This window comes from Neofelis nebulosa, chromosome 9 (assembly GCF_028018385.1).
Source record: "Neofelis nebulosa isolate mNeoNeb1 chromosome 9, mNeoNeb1.pri, whole genome shotgun sequence".
NCBI classification, from domain to species: Eukaryota; Metazoa; Chordata; class Mammalia; order Carnivora; family Felidae; genus Neofelis; species Neofelis nebulosa.
In genome coordinates, this window is record NC_080790.1 from 19857328 (window position 1) to 19883660 (window position 26333).

Below are 26333 nucleotides of genomic sequence, written 5' to 3' on the forward strand. Positions count from 1 at the left end.
AATTCAACTTTACAAAAGTACTGAAAACCTGAATGGCCACAAAATGTCACTGAAAGAAGTGCTGAAAAGAGAACACCATTCATGGGGCGCCTGGGTGGCGCAGTCGGTTAAGCGTCCGACTTCAGCCAGGTCACGATCTCGCGGTCCATGAGTTCGAGCCCCGCGTCAGGCTCTGGGCTGACGGCTCAGAGCCTGGAGCCTGTTTCCGATTCTGTGTCTCCCTCTCTCTCTGCCCCTCCCCCGTTCATGCTCTGTCTCTCTCTGTCCCAAAAATAAATAAAAAAAAAACGTTGAAAAAAAAAAAATTAAAAAAAAAAAAAAGAGAACACCATTCACGTTTCCACGGGAACCAGTGCCGGCTGTCTTGTGTGATGGTGCACTTAAGAAGAAGAGGTCGGTTCTCTCGACCCGCAGTGCCTGTGCTCCGTCCTGTTCAGGCCGCGGCCTCGGCATGGGCCGTTTCCTGCTGGCTCACAGCTTCAGAGCTGATGTTTTAAGCCATGCAACCACAGACTCAACTTTTCTCTCATTTGCAAGTGGAAGAATGTCTCAAGCACAACGGCTCCATGGAGACGGGCTCTGCCCAGGCTCCCTGGGCCTCCCTTCCCTCATCTGCACTCTCAGAGGGGTGCCAGGTGCTGAGGAAAACCCCTGAGCCAAATGACACGCCATGCAAGGGTGATCGAAAGAAGCGAAATAAAATACAAGATCAGAACACAGCGGAATGAGTGCTATCCCAAGGACGTGTTGACTGCTTTGTGACTTCAAGGTGGCCCCCCGGTAAAACCAAATTTGTGGGTACATTTTGAAAGGAGTAACATTGCTCAGTTTCTTAAAAATTTTGTATGCCAGGAATTACAAATCTCCTACCGCTTTACAAAAGTAGCTGATTGCTTAAATTACTGTCGATTACTGTCTGGTAGAACAGCTTTGAAGAGACATTTTCAATGCGTTCCAGTGAGTATGTTACAGTTCCCCAAAGAGCACTCTTAAAAATATGAATGAACTTGTTAATTCTGTGGCAAGGTCAAGTCTTAGTTCCTAATTTTCTGAAAAACAGCTTCCTACTTTTCTGAGTTCCTTGGAGCATTTAATTGTAGCTCAGACTTCACATGCAGCCCAAAATACCTTGAAGTGTCCTTTGCTTTAACACGGGCACCTCATGGGACTTTAAATTACTCAGGAGTGAGGCGGTGCCCACATGTGCAGGCCTCCCAGTGCTGAGTCCGTGTGAACGCCTTCACAGGGGGGTGCCCACATTCTGGGTTACGGGGTGGCTGGCAGGTCGGGGGCAGGGCCCTGCTCTGCCACCTACCAGATCTGCAACTTACGCAAAGTTCTGGGCCTCAGTTTCCTCCTCTGTAAAGTGGGTATGACGACAGCCCCCTTTCTCCCAGGGCTGTCTTGAGGATTAAGTGAAATTATGGAGAAACGGAAGTACTCACGAAACAGTGGTTGCAATTCGATTTAAACGGATGAATCTTCTGTTTGTGTTTGATTTGCTAGTCATCACATACACGTGGGGGAGGGGGGAAGGCGTCTAGTTTTCTTTCCGGACTTTACAGGGGTCACATCTTCAGCCACAGAAACCTCACCGGACCAGCTCAAGCCCTGCTTTAACCATCATGAGACAAAGCCTCGGCCATGGGATGGTCTCCACGTGCCAACTCTGGGAGCACCAAACCCCCCAACTGTCAAATTCCCACGACTGGTGGGGTTTTTAAGCGCAAAGCTTCGAGGAGTAAAACGCCTTCCAGGCTCAGCAGAGGATGACAGACGGCCCAATTTCTGCAGCAGCCACTGGTGGCTTCTAACCAGACAGCCTGTCAGGAGGCTGGTGGGGGCAGCTGCTGAGGGCACTGGGTCTGACGAGATGCAGGAAATCAGCAGAGAGGCCAGGGCAGGACGACCTCACCGCTTCCATCCAGTTCTTTTCTCATTTCCCGCCCTGCAAAGTTCCCAGCCCGGTTCTCCTCCGTGACCAAGCCAACCTCAGTGCCTGCCCCTGGCATCCTCACCCACTCCGCGAACTCGCTCCCTGGGTGCCCACATCTCTCCCATGATTCTGACTGCCTCCTCCACGCAGGGAGCCCTTCCCTAGCCAGCTGCTCTCCCGAATGCCACGTACACCTCTCCGGGTGCCTGTCCTCTGCTGTACCACTCACCGTCAGCCTGCCGGGAGCCATGTGCCCTACTCCCCCCGGAGCCGGCTTTCCCCCTGTGAGGGTGCCCCCCACGGCCCCGCCCGCTCTTCCCCAGGCCCTGCTTCTCGAACCCTGCCTTTCCACGTCCCGTGCGAGGCGGGCAGCAGACTCACCGGGCCGTCGAGGCCGTGCTGGGCGGCTGTTCTCTTCACCTCTGGCTTGGACGCGATGATGAGGTAGGTCTCGATGCCCTTCTCGTCCAGGTACTCACAGCGGCTGCCCCCGTCGCCCGGCTCCACATCGAACTCGCCCTTTAGGCAGTCCATGGTGCTCTGGGAGATGTGCACACGCCTGGACGGCAGCAAGAGGCCCGGGACCGTCAGCGGAGGGTCGGGCCACCCCAAAGCCCAAGGCTGCCGGGGAGGCGGGGACACACGTGCCACCAGAGCTCCAGCCGGGGCGCCCCGGTGCTAACTGGCTGTGAGGCCCGTGTGGCCCCTGCCCCTCTGGGCCTCAGTGCCACATCCGCAAAACAGGAAGGAAACACCCTCAGGCTGCCCACAGCACCGGGCCAGGCGAGGAGCGTAGAAGGCTGCTCTGAACTTGGTGATCCTACCGTTATGCACCTCACATGGCTCCCACCCGCCGTCAGGGGGTTGTTACCCATTTCTGGGGAGTCACCACTGAGGGACAGGACCCTGACTGCCCCGGAGGGCCGCTCCCTGACCCAGTCGGGGAGGGTTCCTCTGTGTCCTCGGCCCGTCCGCCCTGACTGGCTGGTGGTATAAAGGAGCTCGAGCCAGGTGTGCACCACGTCAGAACCTGTTCCTTGGGTTTGGCGCCCTGCAGGGAGCCTGGGAGGCGGCTACGGCTGTGCCAGCGTCTGTGGCCCCACAAGGAGAGGATGGGGACGGGGACGAGGACACACGGCTGCAGAGGCCTAGGCAGGAGGCAGCTGGGCCCGGGGCAAGCAGGCAGGCACCCCGAGGAAGAACACTGCTCCTGGGTGTCTCCTGGCTGAGCCCCAGCCCCGACGGATGGACGGTCCCCTCCCTCAGTGCCCACGCCCGCCCACCGGGAAGGAGATGCTCGCTCACCCGGGGATGCCACCAGCCTCCATCTTGTTGGCCACAGTGACGTCGGTGGACCACACGTCATACTGCCAGCGCTTCTGGCCCAGGACGCCCCCCAGCACCGTGCCTGTGTGCACCCCCACACGCATGTCCACCCCAGTCTTCGTCTTCTCCCGCACGTACCTGCCAGGCACACACGGAAAGGAGGAGGGTCGGGCATGGCCGTGGCAAGGTGGCCGGCCCTCTGTGCCCTGCGGGAAGAGTCCTGTGCTGGCTTTCTCCCACTCCAGGCCGAGGGGGCTGCTGGGCACTCCACAGCTCTCTGCCTGCACTTCAGCTAAGTGACCTGTGGCTAGGGGTCCAGCAGGTCGGCCCAGGCCCAGACTCACATCGTGAGTTAGCGTGATGGGGGTGCAGGCAGGAAGCCACAGAATAATGGCCGCTACCTCCCCGCGTCCACCTGTGCCAGGTGCCCGCGCGACAGGGAAAGCTGCCCCAAGGTGAGGGAAGTGGAGGTGAATGATCCTGAACTACCCACCCCCCACACGCTCCCAGCACAGCATTTGTGTCTAGGCCAATGTCAGAGAAGCTCTAATCCAGAAGATGGTAACAATGCAAAACCGCCCTCTGGTGGCAAGGTGTCCCTTCCCCGCCCCCCCACCCCCCCCAACCACCCAGCCTCCATCCTGGTGGTGGGGTGGGAAACCTCAGCAAGGAGCCCCCTTCCCTCCTGGTGCCTGATCCCAGCCAGGGCCTGCCTGCTGGGGCCTCTAAGCCACCTGCAATGTGACAGCGACAGGGGAGGGCGAGGGGGAAGAGGGCAGTGTCCTCCCAGTGGCAGAGGCAGGAGCCCTGGCTGGGAGCCCAGAGCAGAGGCCGGGGCCCTGTCCCACCTCTGCTGCCCCACGTCGCTGTCACACTCGGACTTTCCGACCTGAGACGGGCCTGGAGGCTCACAGTGAGAAAACACGGAGAGAAGGGACAGGGAGCCTGGGGGGACTCCAACCTAGCGTGAGGAGGTGTGACAGCCTTTACCACGACTGCCACTTCTCTAGAAAACAACAGTGGATGCAGGCTGGGCCCCTCAGAGGCCACGGAAGGCTTTCGGCCCCTCAGCTGGCAAGAAGGCGAGCCACGTCCCCCCTTCCCAGAGCCGGGGACTGAGCCGCCTGCCGACCAACACGGCACCCACGTCCCGTGGGGGCCTGGGGTGTGCCGAGCCCCCACGCCGGACCACGGAGGGCCCGCCTCTCCCGCGGTCCAGAGCCCCTCCCCCCAGAGGCCCCCACTCACGAGATGGCCTCCACCATGGCGAGCCCCATAAGGATGGAGCAGACAGCGTGGTCCTCCCGGTAGTCGGGCAGGCCGCAGATGCAGTAGTAACAGTCGCCCAGGATCTTAATCCGCAGCTGGTGGTATTTCTGAAAGAACAGGGTGTGCGGCGTGACTCTGAGTCCCTCGCGGGCACGGAGGGCGGGCAGGGGGCAGAGCAGGCACCCGTGCGAGGCGACCGTGGGAGCCCCGAGGGTGGCCCCCCCGCCGCGCTGGAGGCTGAGCGGGGGCCGGGTACTCACGGCCGCCAGCTTGTCAAAGCGGGCGAAGAGCTCGTTGAGCAGCTTCACGAGCTCCTGGGCACTGCAGGCGGAAGACAGCTGGGTGAAGCCCACGATGTCCGCAAAGAGGATGCTGGGAGAGCAGGGAGGGCGCCACCGTGAGGCTCCGGGCAGCGTGCCTGGCCCCACCACCAGCTCCTGCCCCAGGACCACAGCAGAGGGGGGTCCCTGCTCGACCCCAAAGCGGCAAGCCCCTGGCACTCCCAGGGCGAATGCGGGGCTCTGACGTTTAGTTTATCCTCGTGGGCCTCTCCTCTCCGGGCCTCCTTCCCCCATGCTGCCTGCTCCTGCCCCGTGATGAAGTCACCCGTCTTGGTAGGAACACAGCGGTTAGCCCCTAGCCGGCCTGGAATGGCTGGGTGACCTCACAGACGTCACCCCCGCACTCTGGGTGACGTCTGTGCGATGATGGGGACTGACTACATGGCCCAGACGGCTCATTCCCGGCATCCGTCTGCAAGACTGCTCCCACGGGGGCCGAGGCTCGCACTGAAGGCATGGCCTAACTTCTAGTCCTGGGGGAAGACTCTCGAATCCCACAGTGCTTGGCTGACCCCACAAAGCCCAGCCCCCGTTCCGCTCTTGGAGCCCAGGCCCACGGGCCGGCGCACCTGACGTTCTCGTGGCGATACATGTACATGGTGTTGAACTGCTGCTGGTCCTTTTGGCTCTCGTCCTTCTTCATGTCCTTTAGCATCTCGTCAGCCACATGCTTGGGCAGGATGGAAAGCATAAGGTTCTCCTAGGAGGAGGAGGAGAGGGTTGGTGGAGAAGCAGCTGACCCCACGGGGCCTTACAGGGGCCTCCCCCATGCTGGGAGGCAGCCGGAGGCCCAGGGCAACAGGCTCAGGGCTGTGACGGCACACCTTAAAAGCCCTCACGGGAGTCAGAAATCCATGAAGAAACCCAAGCTTGGTTCTGTACCTCCAGAGTGTCCTCAATGCCACAGGAAAGGTGGCAGTTCCTACGTGGACCCGTTCTCTCCTGCACTGGGAGGGTGCAGGATCTGGGTCACCCACCCCAGCATGCACAGAGCGATCACCCGAGAATTCTGACTGAACATGACTGAAGACCGACTAGGTGCCAGGCGGCATGCTATAACGTGCCAATGCCACAAAATGAGCGAGTTGCTGCCCTCAGAGGGCTGAGGGTCTCATGGGGATGGGTAAGCGGGCCCAGCGCAGTGCATTACGGTAAATGCCCAGACAGGAGAGGAACAGCGTGCAGTAACAAAGAAGGGTGGGTGTCAGAGTCTGCCGGGGGTGTTGGGGGCAATCAGGGACACTTCCCAGAAGTGAGGCTTGCCGACTGAGATGCTGGGAACATCTCGTCAGAGGGAGCTGCTCACACCAGGCCCAGAGACCTGGGACAGGAGGTTCAGGGACTTGCAGCGGTTTCCATGGGGGCGGGAACAGGGAACAGCGGCCCCACGGCTAGGTTTGGGGGGGGGGGGGGGGTCCACACTGCCACCTGCGGGCCAAACCTGGCTGCTGCAGTTCGCACAGATAGTGTCTCGCGGGGGGGGGGGGGGGGGGGGGCAGCCAAGCTCGTTTGTTTACATGTCACCTCTGGCTGCCCCCTCGTTCCAACAGAGTCGAGTTGCTGTGACAGAGAAGACGTGGCCTGCAAAACCGAAAGGGGTTTCTGGCGCTTTCCAGAAAACGTCTGCCAACCAACCCCTCGTTCTCATCCTGAAGGGCCTCGTGTGCGAGGCAAGGAACGGGGAGCTCCTTCCTGAAAGCTGTGGGGTAGGCCCAGTGCCCAGGGCTGTGACACAGGAGGGCGGGCCAGGTGACCAGTTAGCAGTCATCTGGGCAAAGTGGGGCTTGGCGACAGCTTGCATCAAGCAGGCGGGACAGGCCCGTGGCTTGGGCCTCTGGGTGGAAGGTGCCGGTCTCTTTAAGTGAGGAACAGAGGAGGAGAGAGAGGTGAGGGGAAAACCAGGGCAGATTTGGGACGCGTGGCAGGCAGACACTGAGCTGGCTCATGGGTTGAGCCTGCAGCCCCGCAGCACGGCTCAGGCTGAGCAACAGGGACAGGGGACAGGAGACAGCCCCCGGGAGTGGGTGCAAGGGGGTGAAGCCAGAGCCAGAAGCCCAGGCAGGGTGCTGTGCCAGGAACCCTGCGCCCCAAGATGGGGAGAACCTGAGGTTTGCAGGATGGAGGCCGGGAAGTGGGGCTACGGCAAGGCTGAGTGGAGGCCTGCGGGGCACAGCAGTGAGAGAAGTGGGGAGGGGGTAGGGGAGGAGACCGAGACAAGACTGGGAGCAGAGGCACAGCAGGGTCTGACCCCAGCGGTGGAGTGGTTCTGAGGGAGCCATGCCGCACAGGGCAGCGGACAGGGAGGAGGAAGGCGGGCGGGCGTGGGAGGGCCAGGCGTGCTGTGTGTTGAGTGCCGGCTGCCGGAGCCACCTGGGGGCTACGCCACGAGCTGCTGCCTGGCCTGCCCAGGGGTTACTGGACCCAGAGGAACATAGGCTTGGCAGGGACACCAGCCTGGTGGGTACAGGGCTGGGGGACCTCGTCTCCCACCAGGGCCCCGGGCAGGGTGAGGGCCCCAGGCACGGGGGTGCGCCGGGCAGGGTGAGGGCACCGGGCTCCTGTTCTCCCTTGTGTTCAGCGGGCCCTGAGGCCAGAGAACCCAGCTCTACCTGTACTTTAAACACACCTTCTCTGAGGCAGGAGAACCAAGGTGGGGAGGTTCTGCTCCTCTCCTCCGGGTGGGGCAGCCCAAGAGGCTCCCCAGGGTCTGGGCAGAGGGCTGGGGCCTCACCTCCTCCGGGAGAAGTCAGCTTTGCTGCAGGGACAGCCCCTGCCCTTCCTCTCCCGGACAGTCTGAGACCAGAGCCCCCGCCCACTCACCCATCGCACCACAGGAAGGTCCCTCTCATCCCGGTTTTCGTGGGGAGAATCGGTCCTCTTGCGGAAGTTACACCGTCGTAAGCAAGCGAGGCCCCCTTGGCCCGGCGGGCCTGGCACTTACAACGACCACCGTTATTCTTCCGTTTCCACAGCTGTCTCCAGCACTGCTAAAACCCTCACGAGCAGCAGCGTTGCAGGGGAATGAGAAGCCGAAATAACCCCAGTGTTACGACCTCCATCTGAGCCCAGGAAGGAGCAACGGGGTCTCCTGGACGCTGCACCCCGGCACACCCGTCTGCCCTGCCGGTGTGCGGCCAGGGGGCTTCTGAAACCAAACTAAACCCAGGCACCTTGGAGAAAGCGCTCAGCTGGGGAAGAACAGGAGCCTCCGGGAGGATTTTCGAGAAAAGCCAGAGAGACCCGGGGCCCTGCGGGCTCTCAGGGCAGCCTGCGGGGAGGAGGCAGGCTGGGAGGTGGCAGCGAGCCTGGGGCTGGAATCCGGGGTCGTAGTCCCCGCCCGAGTGTGAGGTGCGCTGGTCTGTGCCAGGCCGGCAGGGACAGGAGGGCGTGGCGGTTAAGAGCCCGACGGCCCAGCTCCCTCAGTTCCCTATATTGCCACCGACTCACTGTGTGACACCAGGCTGCCGCTAACTCCCCTGTGCCTTGGTTTCCTCGTTGGGAAAGCAGGACGAAGTGACCCTGACCCGAAGGCACTGAGAACCATGCCTGCACACGGCAAGTGCTCAATGTATTACAGCTCTTCTGTCACCTGAGGTGAAGTGTTACTGAGGGCGTGGGGTCGGCAGATATCTCAGGAAGACGAGGCCTAAACCTCCTTTGGGCTTTGAAGTTGGCCACAGGTTTATAGGTTAAGAGTCCCAGTGGGGTGTTCGAGGTGAGCAGAAAGTCCTCAGAGTCACTTGGCCAGGAGTAGGAGCTCTGTCTGGTCAGGCACAATGACGAAGGAGATGCAAACAAGGGTCCCAGCTTCCATGCGTGTTTTAGCCTTTCTCTCCCTCCTTCCCCACCTCCCCTCCCCACACCCACAGCCCACCAGAGGTGCATGCAGGCACTCACTAGGGGGAGGAAGAGGCAGATGTGTGAGGAGCGTGGGGGGCACCCGCCAGCCTGGGGAAGAGGTTGCTCAGGTGTGTGAGCCAGCAGGGGGCGCGGGACACCAAGGATTAGGAAAGTCACAGTGCTGTGCTGGGCCAGCCTGTGCAACCCCAGCAGCCGTTACCCACACTGTCAGGCCTTTCCCGCCCTCTCAGACCCTGACCCTCCAGAAGAGCTTCTCTGGGTTCCCTTGGAGCCAGACTAGTCCTGAGAGGTGCTTCGTGCCCCTGACCACAGTCCCAATTTCTCTGAAAACACAGCCAGGCGTCTTCAGGGGTGCAGGGCCGCCCAGAGCAGGTGCGGGATGTGGCTTGGCCTCCCCGGCATAGAGGCAGAGCCCGCTCTTCCTAAAATAGCAACTACTATATGTTTCGGAAGTCATAAGAATGTTGCAAGTCTCTGACCCATTAATAGCTCTCCTGGGAATTTCTCCAACAGAAATAATCCAAGAAAAGTAAAAAGATGTGTGTGCAAGAACTGCACTGTAACCTCACTCATACTCGAGGAAAAGACTAAGTGGCCCAAATGCCCAGCTGACGGCTCATTCGACCGGGACACATCCTTCAGATGGAAGATTATGGAACCTCAGAAGTGACCATAATGAAAAGTGCGACGATAAGAAAATGACCAGACAGCAACTGTATCCTGAGAAGGGGACCACAGACCCACATGTGCATCTGAGTCAAGGCGGAAGAGTCTGCACGAAACATGAAAGGGTAACTTGATCTGGCGAATGGAATTCAGAGAAAACCTGAAATGTTTTTCAAAACTGCTATATGGTTATAATGCTGGGGCTGCTTTTTCAAAATACTTTCTAAACCGGAAATAAACACAAAACTTCCTGTTGCCGCCAGCTGTGACCCTGACCCCAGCCTGTAATAACAGTTCCTGCAAGTCCGGGGGTGGGGGGTGGGCTTTGGACCCCCCATGTCTGCTTGGATGTGAGCTGAGGGAGGAGACTGATGGCCGGGGAGGACCCCTGCCCCACCGCACAACGGAGAGGAGGCAGAGGCCCTCTTAGGTTGCCGAGCGACAGAACAATCACCATAGGCTGGTTTCTTGCTGTAGCTCTCAAATACCACAACTCACTGGGCAAATGGACACCAGTGACCAATATTAAAATCGTCCCTCTTCTTCGCTAAGACTTTCTCATCTGCCCTCAACTTTTACATACGTGTAATACTGTCTCCATTTTGCAGGTGACCCAACCAAGGCATGGAGGGGCTAAATGGTTTATCCCAGGTTCCTCAGAGTTAGTGACAGACAGCACTGGAACCCGGGGCTCTTTGACCAAAAGAACGGGTGGTGTTTTCTTCTACACCAAATGATGTGCTTTTCACACACAAATTCTCCCACCCACACTGGACGCTGTTCCGCTACAAATGTGAAGGAACAAGAAGTGCCCAAATCTTCCCTAGCAAGGACCTGACGACACTGTTCTAGAAACCCAGAGGTGAGCCCACTGGAACATTCTGTGGGCCCCAGTGCTCATGGAGTTGTTAGGGCACCTGGCTACTCCTTGCAGATGGGGACTGAGCTGAGACGTACGCGGTGCCCCAACACGGGGCCCGGCAGCATCCCAGACCACCTGTGGGGCTCAGGGAGGCCAGGCCGGGCCAGTGGCAGCTGCTGGAATTTCTTCTGATGGGTCAGCAGGGGAGAGGAGGTGGGTGCTGCTGAGGTGGACCCCCGGGCCTCCATGACAGACCTGGGCAGGCCTCAGTGACCTCCCTCAGCCTCAGTGTCCCCCCCGCCCCTCACTGGCCGAGGGCATGAGAAAACGGGCCAGTGCTGTGAGGCCCTGTCTCAGTGACTGGCAGTGGACCCTGAGTGTAACCAACAGGGCCAGACATGAGGGCCTGGAGATGCTGAGCCACCCCAAGTCCGTGAGGGAGGCCAGCTGCATCAGTTCCAGAAGGCCTCTGCTAGGACACATGTGCAGTGTGATGCCACCCAATGGACTGAAAGCAGCCCAAGAACACGCGGTTGATGTGGGGAACTTGGCATTCGACACTGCTACCTGGAGGAGAAATCTATGGGGAGTCCCTGGACGTCGGGCTCAGGGAGGTCCCTGGTTCGGCGGAGCCATCCCTCAGGACATTAGGACCCATGACCCAGTCTGGCCTTCGGAGTGGCAGCCTCAGCATCACCTGAGGCTGGTTCCTCAGGAGGCCCAGATACCCTCAGGCAGCTCGCAAGCACATTCAACTTTGGAAGTGCCACTTCGGGAGCATCAGAGGAGAAATGTTTCCCCAAGGACACAGTTCACCCAGGCCCTCACCGGGGAGTGACCACAGGGTGTAGGAGCCTGAGGCCAGGCATCAAAGGGGGGCTGAGGAGCTGGGAACCCGGCCAGAGGAGTGGGGGCTCTGCAGTGGCACAGAGCGACCTTCACGTCTGAGGACGGCAGTTGTATGGAAAAGGGAGGACACTTGCTCCGGAGGTCCCCCCGGAGGAAGCTAGTGATGGAAAGCTGTGGGGAACAGGCTGTTGCTTCCAGCGCAGAAAGAATGTTCGAAGAGTCAAAGCAGTTCAGTCGAAGAATGTGCTGCCCTGAGAGCTAGTGAGCTCCTGCCCCGGACGCTGGGTGAGCAGGGAGTCAAGGGCAGGATGGAAGACTAGCCCGGGGACAGGGAACCACCAGACTCCGTAAGTCCAGGCCTGGGGCCCTGCGACATGGCGCCACACAGAGAGACGGAGAAGGTGGTGAGCCGCCTCACTCGGTCTCCCTCCGGTCCTGCCGTGCTTGGATGGTTATCCTAAAAATACACGCAAAGTCAAGGCCATGACCCTCTCTGGGAAAAGAACCAAATAAGCCAAAAGAACGAATAAGCCGTGAAAGTCTCTAGCGGGCTTTCTGGGTACAGCAAAAAAACTACCCAGATCCTGGGGAGAAGCACCTGAGGCCCGTCCTGGGCGGTGTGCCACCCGGGGGTCAGGGAGGGGGGGCGGCTGGCTGGGGCGCAGCACGTGTCCTGGGCCTGGGATGGAGATCTGTAAACACGCATTTGCTGCACTGCTCAGGTGAGCAGTGAGCCCCTCACCGGGGCCATCTGTCAGCATGGTCCCCCCCCCAGGCTCTGGGAAGGAACCAATCGAGCCTCCTCCTCCTCAGTGGTGACTCAGGCCAGGCCGCGCCTCTGTGCTGGCTCAGGATCGAGACAGAGGCAGGAGGCCTGCGCTGTTCCCAGGGGCCCTGATGAGGCATTCAGGAGTTCATTACAGCAAGGCAGCCGGCAGGGATTTGGATACATGAGCTTGGCTGATGAGAAGCTAAGTTTCTGCAACATCCTCAAAAAGGGGGCAGCGGGAGGGAGGGAGGGAGACTTCAATGGAGAGAGAACTCAGCAGTGATCTGGTGAGATGCTGCATGAAGCAAACATGTAAAGTCTGTATGGTGGGGCCTCGTGTATGCCCACGTGTGCCCTATACATGTGCTGTGTGTACACACACGTCACTACAACCCATCACGGGCTATGAGCAGAGACACAGCTGTCCACAAACACATCTGTTCTGGGCCTGATTTCTCCAGACTCTTAGAGCTTCCGGGCTGCTTCAAAGCCAGAAAAGGGCAATGGACTCCAACAGTGCCCATCCTGGCCTGACCCGCTGGGCAGAGGAGGCAGCAGAGGAAGGAGATGGGGGGCAGGAGGCCCTGGCCGGCTAGCCCTGGGAGGTCAGAGCCCAAACACCTCACCTCTCCCTGATGAGAGGGCGAAGGACCACGGCATGTAAAATCTGGAAACTCCAGAGCCATGCCGGGGGGGCAGGCAGCCACCATCTAGACTAGGGACCCACATGTGCTACTCTGTCCAAAAGACACGGTCACAACCTCACTCAAAGAACAGTCACTGGTCGTCTCTGCAAGTCCCCAAGCTAAATGCTGGGCAGGTCAAAGGTGAAGAGTGCTCCTAAGAGCTCGGGTGGTCAGGGCAGTCAGGTCACCTGGGAGTGACTGGTCTCGGGGGGCAGGAGTGCTATGCTGTCTTCAGCTAGGGGTGTGGGAATTCACAGGGGACGAGGGGCTGTAGCACTCAAAACCCAGCATCTCTTTAAACAAGACCCTCCAATGTGAAAACAGGCTCTGAGCCAGCATCCCCAGGGTCTCTCAAGATGTCGGCTCCAAGAAGGAAGCAGGGCCACACTTAATCTTGGCATTGTGGGAGCCAGACTAACAACTAAGTCACCACCAGGACATGTCACCTGGAACAGAACAGAAGTTGCACAGAACCAGGGGCAGCCCAGAACTCTTACCCTGCTGGAGGGGAAGAGGGGACACAAACCATGGGACTTCGGTCACTTGCCCGGAGGCCTGCCTAGTCTCTAGAGACGGGGGCCAAGGTGACTGCAATTATCAGGAGATTGCCCTTTAGGCGCAAATACGGTCGTGTGTGTGTGGAATCTATAGCCCTCGCCTAGTGTGGCTATACAGAGCAGGTGCCCCTCAGAGATCTGGTGAGATGCTGAGCCGTCAACGAGGAGATGTGGCCCGAGGGGCAGGCCGTCACCCTCTAGCACAGCACTGCCAGAACTTTCTGCAAAGAAATGCTCTGTAACCTGTGCTGTCCAGTATGGTAGCCGTAGTCACTTGTAGCTGCTGAGGACACGAAGAGTGGCCAGTCCAACAGAGGAAGTGAGTTTTAATTTTTAGATTTTAATTCATTTCACTGAAGTAGCCACACATGCCTAGTGGCTACCACATCAGACAGCACAGCTCTAGAACGCCACGGCACGTAAATACGGCTTCCGTGCCCACCGTGGGTAACACAGAGCTGCTGCCTAGAGTGCTGCCTTGAGAACGACGCTGCAGCCGCCTCTGTGATCCATGGGAAAGAGCTCAGTATCCGCTTCCGACCTTGACCTGGAAGCAACAGCTCAACCCACCCCGGGCACGAAGTTTCCAGTGGGTTAAACAGACCCGCTCTCTACTTGTGAGGGTCGCTCGTGGTTTGGCTTCACTCCCTCTGCCTCCTCCCAGGGGAGCAGTAAATCTTGCTGGTGCTTTTCCCAAACACAGCTCCCACCTTCCTCTTCTCCCTGGGCCTCCCCTCTGGTCCCCCCCCCAGGGCTGGCCTGGCTGCTGACTCTGGTCCCTCCCACACCAGGGATGAGCCACTGCAGTCCAGGGAGGACTCCCTCCGCCTCCCCGCTCAGCCCTCACTAACCTGCCTCTGCCCTTCCACGTGGATCAGGACTCCATTCTCCCCACCGCACACTGGACAGCACCCACTCCACTTCCTGAAAAGCCACCCAAGAATCCACATCCACCTTGTTAAATCCAACTCCGAACACACACACCTCTCTGAGCCTCCTCAGCAGGTGCTGACGCCCTCCACAGCCACCTTCCCCGGCGCCCTGGGCACCGGCTCCGCGCTCTACTTTGCGCTCACGGCTGCTCTCCTGCTGCATATTTAAGGGGCCGCAGAAATGCAAGCTCCCAGCTGTGCCCCCGCCAGATCCTCTGGGTTATACCGTCCCGTGTTGCTTCTGCCATCTGGGTGCGTAGCACCATGTTCCCGGCGGCACATGCCAGGACACAGAGGGGCTTGGCGTGCCGAGGCAGTCGCCGGGGAAACGGAGTTTCTACTGGGTGCTTCTCTCCTCGTCCCCGCTCTGGCTGCCTTCTGCAAGGCCCTGAGAGCCTCTGGGGCAGAAGAGAGGGTGCAGGTCTGAGACTCACGTAGCAGAATCACCTCCTATTGTCTTTGAGGAGAAATGATAAAAGTTTCCCCAGGTGCTGCCTGGTTGCCAACTGGCCTTGAGCTCCCCAGCCTGAGGCGGTGTCCTACAGGGCCCACCATCCTCGCCGGGAGGGCCCAGCAGGAGTCTGCAAATGCAGGCACAGCCCTTCCAGCCTGCCAGATGTGTGTTTAGCGCGCAGGATGACTGCCTTCCTGGATGTCTGTGAGGCATCTCCAACTCAGCGGGTCCTGACTCTCCACCCCCCACCGAACCCATTCCTCTCACCATCCTCCCGTCTCTGTAAAGAGCCACCCGCCCTTCTGATCGCCTCCGGGCTAAAATCCCGACAGCCATCGCGGACTCCCCACTCCCCCTTCCCCCATGCCACTCAGCAGTGAGATCTGATGGCTCTGCCTTCAAAAAACACCCAGAATCCTTCCCCTCATCACTTCCATCCTGGTCTAAGCCATTATCCGCTCTCTCTAAAATTACTACATAGCTTCTAACTGGCCTCCCTGCTTCCACTGCTGTCTCTTCTCCACCGGCAGCCAGACTGATCCATTTAAAACCTACAATCCTCTATATGTCCATCAAACTGATGAATGGATACATAAATTGTGGTTTATATACACAATGGAATACTACTTGGCAATGAGAAAGAATGAAATATGGCCTTTTATAGCAATGTGGATGGAACTGGAGAGTGTTATCCTAAGTGAAATAAGTCAGGCAGAGAAAGACAGATACCGTATGTTTTCATTCTTATGTGGATCCTGAGAAGCTTAACAGAAGACCATGGGGGAGGGGAAGGAAAAAAAAAGTTAGAGAGGGAGGGAGCCAAACCATAAGAGACTCTTAAAAACTGAGACTAAACTGAGGGTTGATGGGGGGTGGGAGGGAGGGGAGGGTGGGTGGTGGGCATTGAGGAGGGCACCTGTTGGGATGAGCACTGGGTGTTGTATGGAAAGCAATTTGACAATAAATTTCATATTAAAAAAAAAACAAAAAAACAAAACCTACAGCCCTCCAATGTCTCCAATCTCCTTCAGGGAAAAAGCCATGGTCCTTACAAGGTCCTACAGGACTTGTTCCTCATCATCTCCCTCCTTTACCTCCTACCTCTCTTCCTCTCACTTCTACTCCACCTTCACCTGCTGCCATGATGTCCTGTGAACGTACCTCAGGGCCTTTGCACTTACTGCTCCCTCTCCCTGGAACATGGCATGGCTCACGCCCTAACTTCAGGTCTCTACTCAAATCTCACTTTATCAGAAAGGCTTCTCTGGCCACACAATATTAAATAGCAACCTTCCTTCACCCCCAGGCAATTCCTATGCTCCTTCTCCTGCTTTGCCCACCACTGTGCTACCTCTAATAGCATATGCTCATTTATTTAATATCTATCTCCCCCACTGGAATCTGTTCTGCTTACAACTACATCCCTAGTGCCTAGAAGAATGCCCCAAATATTTGTGCAATGCTCTCCTTTAGACCTTCTAACAATCTTATTCCAATCTCATTTCACAGACAAAGAAACGGGGTCAGAGGGCATGATAACTGACTCAAGGACACGGGGCAAGTAAGTGGCCTGGCGAGGATGTGAATGCAAACCTTACTCCTGAGCCCTACGTTGTCAGATCCTCCCATTTCCCAAGGTGGTCAGAAATGCAAGTTTTTATATAGAATGTCCAAATCCTTAAGTATTAGAAATTTAAAACTCTGGGCAGGTCAAACAAAGCCGATGCCCACAGGCCAGATGTCCAGAGACTACAACTGAAACGCCTAGTAAACAGAACTGAACAGAAGCCATGGCCAGGAGGGAATGCGTGCCCACCCTTCTCTGGGTTTGCTGCGACGATTAAATGAGATAATCCAGTAAAAATGCAGTCCTGGGACTTGACGCAAGGTAACTGTCCAATCAACTACGCCATTACTAAACAAGATGTCGGTCCCACAGCCAGACAAAGGCGGGGATATTCCATAGCTGGTCATGGACAGCAGACGCTAAAACCGGGGATAAAAGTGCCGTGGCAGGATGTGACCCCGGCAGGGCGCCAGCTCAGAAGCCACCCTCCCCCCCCCCACCCCATACACAGTGCCGTCTGCAATGCTGTCATCACCACCAGGGCCCGGGTCTACCTGACACAGCAGATGTCCTCCCACTGCCAGGAGCCCGTCAAGGCTTTAGAACAACCTGTGCTCCGCGGCTCATCACCCGCATTATCTAAAATGCGGATTTGTTCTAAGTGCTGAAATGCTAGAATGAAGAACATTCTGTGAAATCCAAGAAGTGGGGGGTGGGAACCAACAGAAGCACGGATTTCTACCCCACACCATGGGAAATCCGCCTTCTGGCTTTTCTCAAACCAAGATACATTCAAGGCTAAAAACAAAAACTTACAACTATTAGCTATATTCACGAGTAGGCGTGTGAGGACGTTAAGACAGCAAGTGTATTTCTTGGTTGACGTTGGGATGAGGGGGTCCTCTGTGGCTGTCTAGTAGACGACGGGTCTGCCCCACCCGCGTCAGGTGCCGCTGGCACAAGAGCCTGGCCGCAGGCCACCACACAGCAAGAGGCAGAGCTGTGGCGCAGTGGGACCACGTTCCTCCCACCCCACCAGCCTCCTCTCCCCCCACGGCTCCCCAGGAGACGGGTCCCCAGCCCCAATCTCACTGTTGCCAGGACAACAGTCACGATGGACAACTGAGGACAAGAGGTAGCTGATTTCTCGGTTCTCCTCGCTCCGTCTCTGTGTGTCTGTCTCTCTCCCGCCCTGACTTCCCTCTTCCCCACCAGCCTCTCGTGAGAGCAAGGCTCAGGGGCGGGATTACTCTCTGCCTTACCCTCACGGCAAAAGGCCTCGAAGGGAACAGTGAAGCAGGCGTGGGCAGAGTGCAAGGAGGGACATCAAGAAGACAAGACACAGCTGAGCTTACGAAATGGCAGCATGCCAGAATCCCAAGCTCGGGGGCTCCCGGGAGAGACGTTTGTGGCTTTTATGGTAAAGGGGTGGGTCTTCCCTCCAAGACATGCTCAAGGGCGGAAGGTCCTGCACCTAGAGAAAGACTCCACCGTGAAGAAGAAAGGCCATCCCTGGTCACAGTGACCCTGGGCTTTGGGTTTAAGTAAAAGGAAAGGCAGAGCAAAGTGGCCATTCTGCCCTGCGTGTCCCCCCAGGAGCTAAGTGGAAAACCACCCAGCGTCAGCCTACACCGCGCTCCCTAGGGCGCCCCGGATGAACATGACCTGGCCCTCACTGGGGCCGGTGGGTGGTTTTCTGACCTAGACTCAACCCTACACGGTCAGCCCTGGGCTCTCCCTCCTCACCTCTGAAGGGTGGGGACAGAGGGCAGCCCTCTCTTCCCTGATAAGGACAGGCTGACCCATCTAACAGAACGTGGTCTGAAGGAAAGGCTGGCTGCCCTCTGTGCCATCCCGTCGTCCCTCCACCCTCTGCCGCTTCCTTGACTTCAACCACGTCCCCCTCCCTGGGAAGGGAACTCGGAGCATGAGATCCAGGGGAGCTCATGATTCTGCAGTTTGTACCTGGCAGTAGGTATGTGCCGGGTGGATTTCCCCGATGCCTGTCGTTCCCAGATGGCAGCTGGGGCGCTTAGCAACCTGCAAGGTCCCCAACTAAACTCTGGTGCATGGCCTCAGGGGAATAAAGGAAAACAACCCCAGTTCTTCAGTCCCCTGGGTTTCCTGCTCTACCTTAACGGGCCCATGGAGCTGGGTCCTCAAGTCCACTTTGACGGCCATGTGTCACAGGTAAGGGCCATGGACTGCCTACAAAGTGAGACACGAGCACGCCAGGGCCACCCTCCCGGACCTCAGCTCCGCAAGGACCTCAGAGCTGTCCGGCCCCGCCCCTCCCTGCAGAAAGAAGCCTGGAGCCAGGGAGGCTTAAGCAGGAGTGACTGGAACCTGAGACGCCCATGCCTCTTCTTTTCACTACCCGGACATGCCCACCTCGGTGGCAAAGCAGAAGGGGAAGCCTGTGCACCAGGCCCAGGGCTGCTTTGAACCTTCCCTGGGGACGACGGCTGATGTCCACCTGTTGGGAGTTGCCTGCCCTTAGCAGGAGGCTGGGAACTTTCACATGAGAGAGCAACCTCCCCGGTGACAGCAGTAAAGAAAACCGAATCAGAGGATCTGGGATGGGACCCCTGGGCCTCACTAACTGAGGAGGGGCTGAGGCCCAGAGAGGAGCCTGCCCGCGGGAGGCCACACAGCCACCAGGGCAGGACTTCCCCTCAGCACACGGTGCTTCCTCCCAAGGCAGCTTAGAGGACAAGATAAAGCCGCGCCGACAAAATACAAAGCGGGATGCGGATCGTAAGAGCCAAATTCTGAAATGGAGCCGCCTCTGCAAAGGAGATGCTGAGAATTTAATTGGGCATTTTTTTTACACAGGCGTTTAAACACCGTGAGTGGCTACTGTGGCACTGACCTCAAACAGCTCCTCAGACGGGAGCCACATCCAAGCCAGCTTCTGTTTCATCTCCTTCTAGGACTTTCTGCAGCCCTTTCTAGCATTTTCACCCCGTGATCTCATTTTTATGCTCACCAGCGGCCCTCACAGGAGGACAGTGAGATGGGACCGCCGGTCTCTGCTCCTGGTCTGCCCTCGGCCAACTTGCCCGGGAAGTCAAGTCAGCCCCGTGGGAGGCAGCCACCTGGGTCTCCTCCCACCTCGGCATCCCCGGAGCAGGAGCCATTGTGACAGCAGCAATAGCACTAAAGGGCCTCACCATGTTTGACTCGGCTTCGTGTCCTTACTTCCAGTGATTCCCCAACAACCTGATGAATGGCACCATCTTTAATCTCCCTTTTTCAGAAAACTGAAGATGAGAAGGTGAGAAAGGTGGGAAGGGTGGGAAAGGTGGGAAAGGTGGGAAAGGTGAGAAGGTGGGAAAGCTAGGTCTCACTCTTGCCCAGAAAACGCTGGAGGAAGCGTCGGATGTAAATCCCAGGTCCAAACTCACCGGCAGGACTTGCCTCTGGTGCAAGCTTCAGACTCTCACGGAGAGGAGCATGCAGCACGTGGGTGTGTGTGTGCACGGATCTCAGGCTCCTGTCCTTCCGGGCAAGGAAAGGAACCTACTGCTCGGGGCTGTCCCGACACTCACCAGGTACCCTTCTCTGTGGTTTTAAAAATCAGGCTTGGGCGTGGGGTTTTCTTTTGAGGCGATGAGTATGTTCTGGGACCAGACAGAGGTGGTGCCTGGACAACACGGGGAAGGTACTCGACTGCACACTTTTACGTGGTTAACTTTGTAAGAACGTCCCCTCCGCAGAAAGGAAAAAGAAAAAGCAAAGCAAACCCGCAAAGTTCTAAAACCTTTCCTAGCTGAGCACACGACTGATCACGTTTGTATTTTTTAAAATTGTTTTTAAAAGAAGCACCCAAACAATGGGAAGTTTGGGGGTCTTTTCTATACTTCTCTGTTTCTGCACACTTTTATCCACCAACAGCAGCACGACAGTAGTCAGTGCGAGTGGCTACGGGGTCCAGACACGGCGCTGAACACGCTCTTTACATTTAATGTCCACAGCAGCCACAGGACACAGCCGTAAAGGCTCGAATATCTGGTTCTCGGCTGCTACTCTTATACTCTCATAAGAATTCTTGGCTGCTTTCTACGAGAATCCTCTACGAGAATGAGGCGGTACTTCTATAATCAGAAAAACATGGTTTTAGGACCCTCTCAAAACACAGAAGCACAAAAGACTTGAAAGAATAATTGTCTATCAGCGTTTTTTTCTTTACACTTGCGCTTAACAGATATTGCACGACATATGTCAAAAAATACACAGAAGCCTCTCCCAAACCCCAGTCTACCTGGCTGTGACTTGAACCAAAAGAGTCAACAGCAGGAAAGGGCTCACAGGCCACCACTACCGCCGTGGGGCCTCTCCCCTGCCACTGGGGTTTGTCAACAGGCATTTCTGGAGGAGCTGCAGGTTCCACGTCAAAGAAGCCTTTTCTCGATAAACAAGGAAACTTTAACCGTCTAAGTGCGCTCCCATTCACGGTCGGGAGGAGCGCCAATTGTTAGAACCTCTATATGAGATGATTTGGTAATATTTCTCAACATTAAAAATGTGCCAGGGTGCCTGGGTGGTTCAGGCATCTGACTCTTGACTTCGGCTTAGGTCACGATCTCACGGTTGGTGAGATCGAGCCCCGCAACAGGGGGGCCCGCCTGGGATTCTCGCTCTCCTTCTTTTTCTGCCCCCGCCTCAAATAAATAAACTTAAAAAAAATAAAAGCACTTAAAAAATAAAATAAAAATGTACGTGCCTGGTTTCTCAAAAAATTAGAACTCTACGTAGAACTACCATATGACCCAGCAACTCGACCTCAGGGTATATGCCCCCAAGAACTGAGAGCAGAGACTCAAACAGGTACCCGCACAGCCGTGTTCACAGCAGCTGAAAGGTGGAAACAACCCAGTATCCCTCCACAAATGAACGGATAAACAAATGGGGTATACGCATGCAACGGAGTATCATTCAACTTTGAAAAGGAAGGAAATCCTGACAGGGGCTGCAACACGGATGAGCCCCGAAGACACCACGCAGAGTGCAACAAGCGGGTCCCAGAAGGACAAATAGTGTCTGATTCCTCTTACGTGAGGTGCCTGGAAAAGGTAAATTCATAGACATAGAAAGCAGGATGGCGGTAGCCAGGACCGGGGGGAAAGGAGGTGGGAGAGCTCATGTTTAATGGCCACGGCGTTTTGGTTTGAGATGATGAAAAAGTTCTAGAAGCAAATAGTGGTGACGGTTGCACAACACTGTGGGGGTACTTGGTGCCACTCAACTGTACAATTAGGAGCGCAATTAAAGAAATGTCACGTCTCTATAATGGAATACAATGCAGTCACTAACAAGGATGAGGCAGTGCCACGTGGACTTAGAACCCTCTCGAAGACAGCAGGTGAAAGATCAAGTACGGAAGAGGGGATATACTATTTGCGTGGGTGTGAAAAGTCTGTGTCCCAGATCCAGATTTGGAAAGAACTGGAATCCTGAAAGGGCACACGAGACATGACGGTGGCTGTCTGAGGGACGGGGAAGAGGACGGCTGTGTGTGAGAAGCTTACCTTCCACGGTATAACCTTTTTCACACCTTCAAGATTTTATACTATGTACATTTTTAGCTACTTAAAAATCAACATAAAGAAGTGTAAAATAACATCCAACCTTTGCTTCTTGCTATTTTTAAAAAATGTTTATTTTTGAGAGAGAAAGCCAGTGCAAGCAGGGGAGGGGCAGAGGCGGGGGGCGGGCGGGGGGGGGGGGGAGGGGAGACAGAGGATCTGTGCTGACAGCAGCGAGCCCAAAGAGGGGCTCGAACTTATGAACCACGAGATCATGACCTGAGCCGAAGTTGGACGCCCAACCGACTGAGCCCCCTAGGCACCCCTCTTTCTTGCTATTACAGAGGAGCTTACACCAGACCGACACTTAAGCCACGAACAACTACAGAAGCTGGATAAGACGGCTATCTGAAGCCTATGGGAAACAACCAAGGTGCCTAGGATGGGAGGGGACAAGGTCTCTGAGGGCAAACACACTTGAGCGAGCCCAACACACTCTGTCACTTTTGCCCTTGAGGTCAGGGTTCAGAGGATGGACGGAGAGCAATGGCTTCAGCTTTCAAGGGGGTGGAGAAGCAAGGATGGGTGAGCAAGCATTCCAAGGCAGAGCAGAGGGGTGAGGTCCAGGAGACAAGAGAGCCTTTCACTACACAAATCCTGCAAGGCGTCTGCCCACCGCCAAGCGACATGGGGTGAGAGACCAAGAACCCAAGTGGAAAGTGAGAGCTGAGAGGCTAACACTGAAGGGTAGTTTGGCTGTCTTATTGTGGCGGGGAGTCCAGGGTCCTTCAAGGGGAGGACCAGCCTCTGAGTTAAGACCCTTGAAGGACTATTTCCTAAGAGTAGGCACAACAGAAACCAGCTCTCGGACTAAAACCCAGCCCCAAATCTTCTAGACCCCACATTGGATCAAGGTGAGGTGCAAGAAAAGTCAGTCCTCTCTGGAGAGACACATCCTTCAGAGCTGCTACTATTTTCCATACATGATATTCAGCATTTAATTCATCCAGCATTTTTTTAAAAAGGCCAGGATGCGGGTGGCTCAGTCATTTAAGCATCCGACTCGTGGTTTCGGCTCAGATCATGATCTCACGGTTTCGTGAGTTCGAGCCCCACATGGGGCTCCACGCTGACAGTGTGGAGCCTGCTTGGGATTCTCTCTCTCTTCCTTTCTCTCTGCCCCTCCCCAACCCGTGCTCTTTCTCAAACTTAAAAAAAATTTTTTTTAATTAAAAAAAAAAAAATGTTAAAGGCCACGATGCCATGAGATGGGACCAAAAATCAACAGGGAAAAGCAGACCCGTCAGTATTTCAGATATTGCCGTTGTCCAAAAGTTTAAAATTTTTACTATGTTCCAAAGAATAGATGACAAAATGGAGAACTTAACCAGAGAAGTGGAATGTGTCTTTTACTTAAGTCAAAAGGAAATTCTAGAGATGAAAAAAATGCAATATTGAAATTAAGGATGCAACAGAGGAGCTCAAGCACTGAGCAGACAAAGGATTAGTAACCTGGAAGTCACATCAGTATAAATATTCAGTCTGAAGCGAAGGAAAAAAAAAGGAAGATTTAGAAAAAAACACAGAGATTTCTGGAACATGGTAATGTCTAACAAGGACATCTAGAGTCCTGGAAGGAAAGGAAAGAATGGGGCAAAGAGATACTGGCTGAACATCTCAAAACTGATGAAAGACATCAAGCCATCAATTCAAGAAGCTCCTCAAATACCACGCGGGGTAACTGCAAAGAAAACCGCCAGGCGCGTCACCATGAAACTGCTGGATACCAGAGACAGACTGTAAGAGCAACCGGAGGAAAAAAACCCAAAAACTACGTATTACTTTAAAAGGAGCAAGAGTGTGTCAGCCAGCCAGCCGGCATTTCAACAAAAATAGCAGAAGCCACAGGATAATGGAATGACGCCTTCAAAGAGCTCTGAGTCCAGCGCTGTCGACCTAGAATTCTACCTCTGACAGCAAGTGACTTCCAAAACCGAAAGCAAGCTGAACACATTTCCAGGCAGTGAGAAATGCAGAGACTTCCCTAACAGGCCTTTGTGAAGAGTGACACTAAGGGCAATTCTTCAAGAGGATGGAAGAGCTGGACTGACAGGGCAGAGCCTTCTTGGGATTCTCTCTCTCTCTCTGCACGCCCCCCCCCCCATCTCTCTCTCTCAAAATAAATAAATAAACTTTAGAAAAAGGGAGGGGGGCGCCTGGGTGGCTCAGCTGGTTTAGTATCTGACTTCAGGCTCAGGTCATGACCCCGCAGTTCAAGAGTTCGAGCCCCACGTCGGGCTCTGCGCTGACGGCTCAGAGCCTGGAGCCTGCTTCCGATTCTGTGTCGCCCTCTCTCTCTGCCTCCCCCGCTCATGCTCGGTCTCTCTCAAAAATAAATAAACATTAAAAAAAATAAAAATAAATTAAAAAAGGATAAATAAAATACTTGCAATAGCCAGAAAGTCTGGGGGAAGGGGAATTAAATGTTGGGAGGCCCTTGCACTGCGCCCAAAAAGGTAAAAATACTAATTTGGGGTAGATGCAAATGCATCATGATGGACATGTATCAGCATTACTTCATTGCTGGAAGATATTTTGATGCATTTTTGTAAAAATCCATGTTGACTTTAAGTATATCAAAATTAATAAAAAATGAGAGGTCAAAACTCAAGTTCCGACGGATTTCAAAGGACTGAGATTACACAGAATATGTTCTCTGACTGCAGCAAAGTAAACTGAAATCAATAATAAAAAGAGGGCCTTAAAAATTCCCTGTATGCTTGCAAACTAATTGATGTACCCTCAAACAGCCTGGGGATCAAAGATACCTCAGTGGAAATTAGAAAGTATTTTGAACTAAATGACAACAGAAATAGGACATATCAAAACCTGTAGAAGGAAGCAAAAGCACATAACGTGGGACATCCGAGCACCCAGGAGCGTGTTTTAGAAAAGAAAAATGCTAAAATTAGTTAAATTCCATCTCAAGAAGGTAAAAAAGGACATGATGTCAACCTCAAAGGAAGTAGAAGAGAATCAAAGTCAAAAACATAATGCATTACGGAAGTGCACAAAGAAAGCAATAAAAAGGTGATTCACTGAAAAGGCTCAAACGTTAATAAACCTCAGCAAGACAGATTAAGGACAAATAAAAAAAAGAGAAGGCCCAAACTAGCAATATCAGTAATGAAAAGGGAATATCGCTATAAAACCCACGGAAAGACAAAATCCCACGTCAAAAATGTGACATATTCATATGAAGTTGGTTAAGTTCCTGAAAAAACAAAAACATGTTATAACTTATACAAAAAACCTCGTACCTTTGAGAGAGACTGAATCTCATAAAGAAAACTCCTGAGCCACAAGGCTTCACTAGTGAGCCATTTTTTTTTATTTGAGAGAGCACGCCAGAGCAAGAGAGCATGCACGAGAGCTGGGGAGGGGGCAGAGGGAGAAGGAGAGGGAGGGAGGGAGAAAAGGGAGGGAGGGAGGGAGGGAGGGAGAGGGAGAGAGAGAGAGAATCCCAAGCAGGCTCTGTGCTGTTAGCATGGAGCCTGATGCGGGCTTGATGTGGGGCTCAATCCCACGACCCTGGGATCATGACCTGAGCAGAAATCAAGAGCTAAATGTTCAACTGAGCCACCCCGGTGCCCCAAGAGTCCTTCTACTCCTGCAAAGAACCCATATCTTCTTCAAACTCTCCCAGGTTAGAAAGAGGAAACACTTATTTCCTAAACCCAGCACAACCATGATGTCCAAACCTGCCAAGGACACAGAAAGAAAGTAAAATTGCAAACAGATCTCATGCACATGGTCACAAGAGTCCTAAGGAAAACATGGGCGAACTGCAACACCCAGTTTTGGGGGGGGCGGTGTGTGTGCAGAATTCCGCCCCTCCTGATGGTACCAGTGCTTTTCTCATTCCCAAAGGGATAGACGCAGATTATCTGATTTTTACCAAAGGTTTTATTCTCACGTACACTTTACACATAGGGAAACTGAGGCCCAAAGAGGCGAAGGAGCTGGCCCAAGGTCACACTCAGGCTAGAGCTGGGCAAGACAAATTCATTCCACTCGATAGATACTTACAGGCACCTGCTGTGTCCCAGTTAAGCCTGGGGGTGTGCATCTGTGCCTCTCCACCCTGTGCACCTCCCTTCGTCCTCCCTGGACTCCTCTCTCCTGGAGCCAGTGTCTGCTTTGCTACTGCTCACAACACAGCAGAGGAGCAGCGTGGCCCGGAGAGGCTGCCAGTGCCCCCTGGCTGCTACGTGGCGCTCGGGAGTCCCGGAGCAGGTAGGAATGGCCCTCTTTGTCAGGCTCCCAACCCTGACCCTGCCCAGAGGGGCCATTAGAAAATGCCCATGTACTCCACGGCCTGTGCACCACAGCCTGACCGTCCCCATTTCCAAGCTCTACAGGTTACAAAGCACTTCTGCTTGTATTTCTGCCTTCAGGGAAACCTAAAGACAAGCATCAATACTCCTGCTCTGGAGTATCAATACCCCCACTTTGCAGATGAGGAAAGCAAGGCTCTAAGAGGTGGATAACTTGTCCATATTATCTATGCAGAGAATATCAGATCCAGGTGAGACACAGGACCTTCCTCTACTGCACCGGGACACCCCCCACCAAGCACTGTTTGATGTGACGGAGGATGTCCTGAGACAGACAAGACTGACAGGTGTGCTGAAGGCTGCACAAATACTCTAGAAAAAGAACTCCTGACC

The 26333-nt window shown here is 55.1% G+C and overlaps 1 protein-coding gene across 4 annotated transcripts in view; it reads right to left on the reverse strand.

The window, feature by feature from the left end:
* The window catches only part of ADCY3 (adenylate cyclase 3), an 89489-nt gene that overhangs the window by 16615 nt on the left and 46541 nt on the right, over positions 1-26333 (reverse strand). For all 4 annotated transcript variants that reach the window (XM_058682698.1, XM_058682696.1, XM_058682697.1 and 1 more), the window contains exons 4-8: positions 5442-5572; positions 4792-4903; positions 4511-4638; positions 3242-3400; positions 2318-2495 (exon numbers count right to left, since the gene is read on the reverse strand). In XM_058682698.1, the coding sequence (XP_058538681.1) occupies positions 2318-2495; positions 3242-3400; positions 4511-4638; positions 4792-4903; positions 5442-5572 (708 nt within the window). The remainder of the gene's footprint in view (positions 1-2317; positions 2496-3241; positions 3401-4510; positions 4639-4791; positions 4904-5441; positions 5573-26333) is intronic.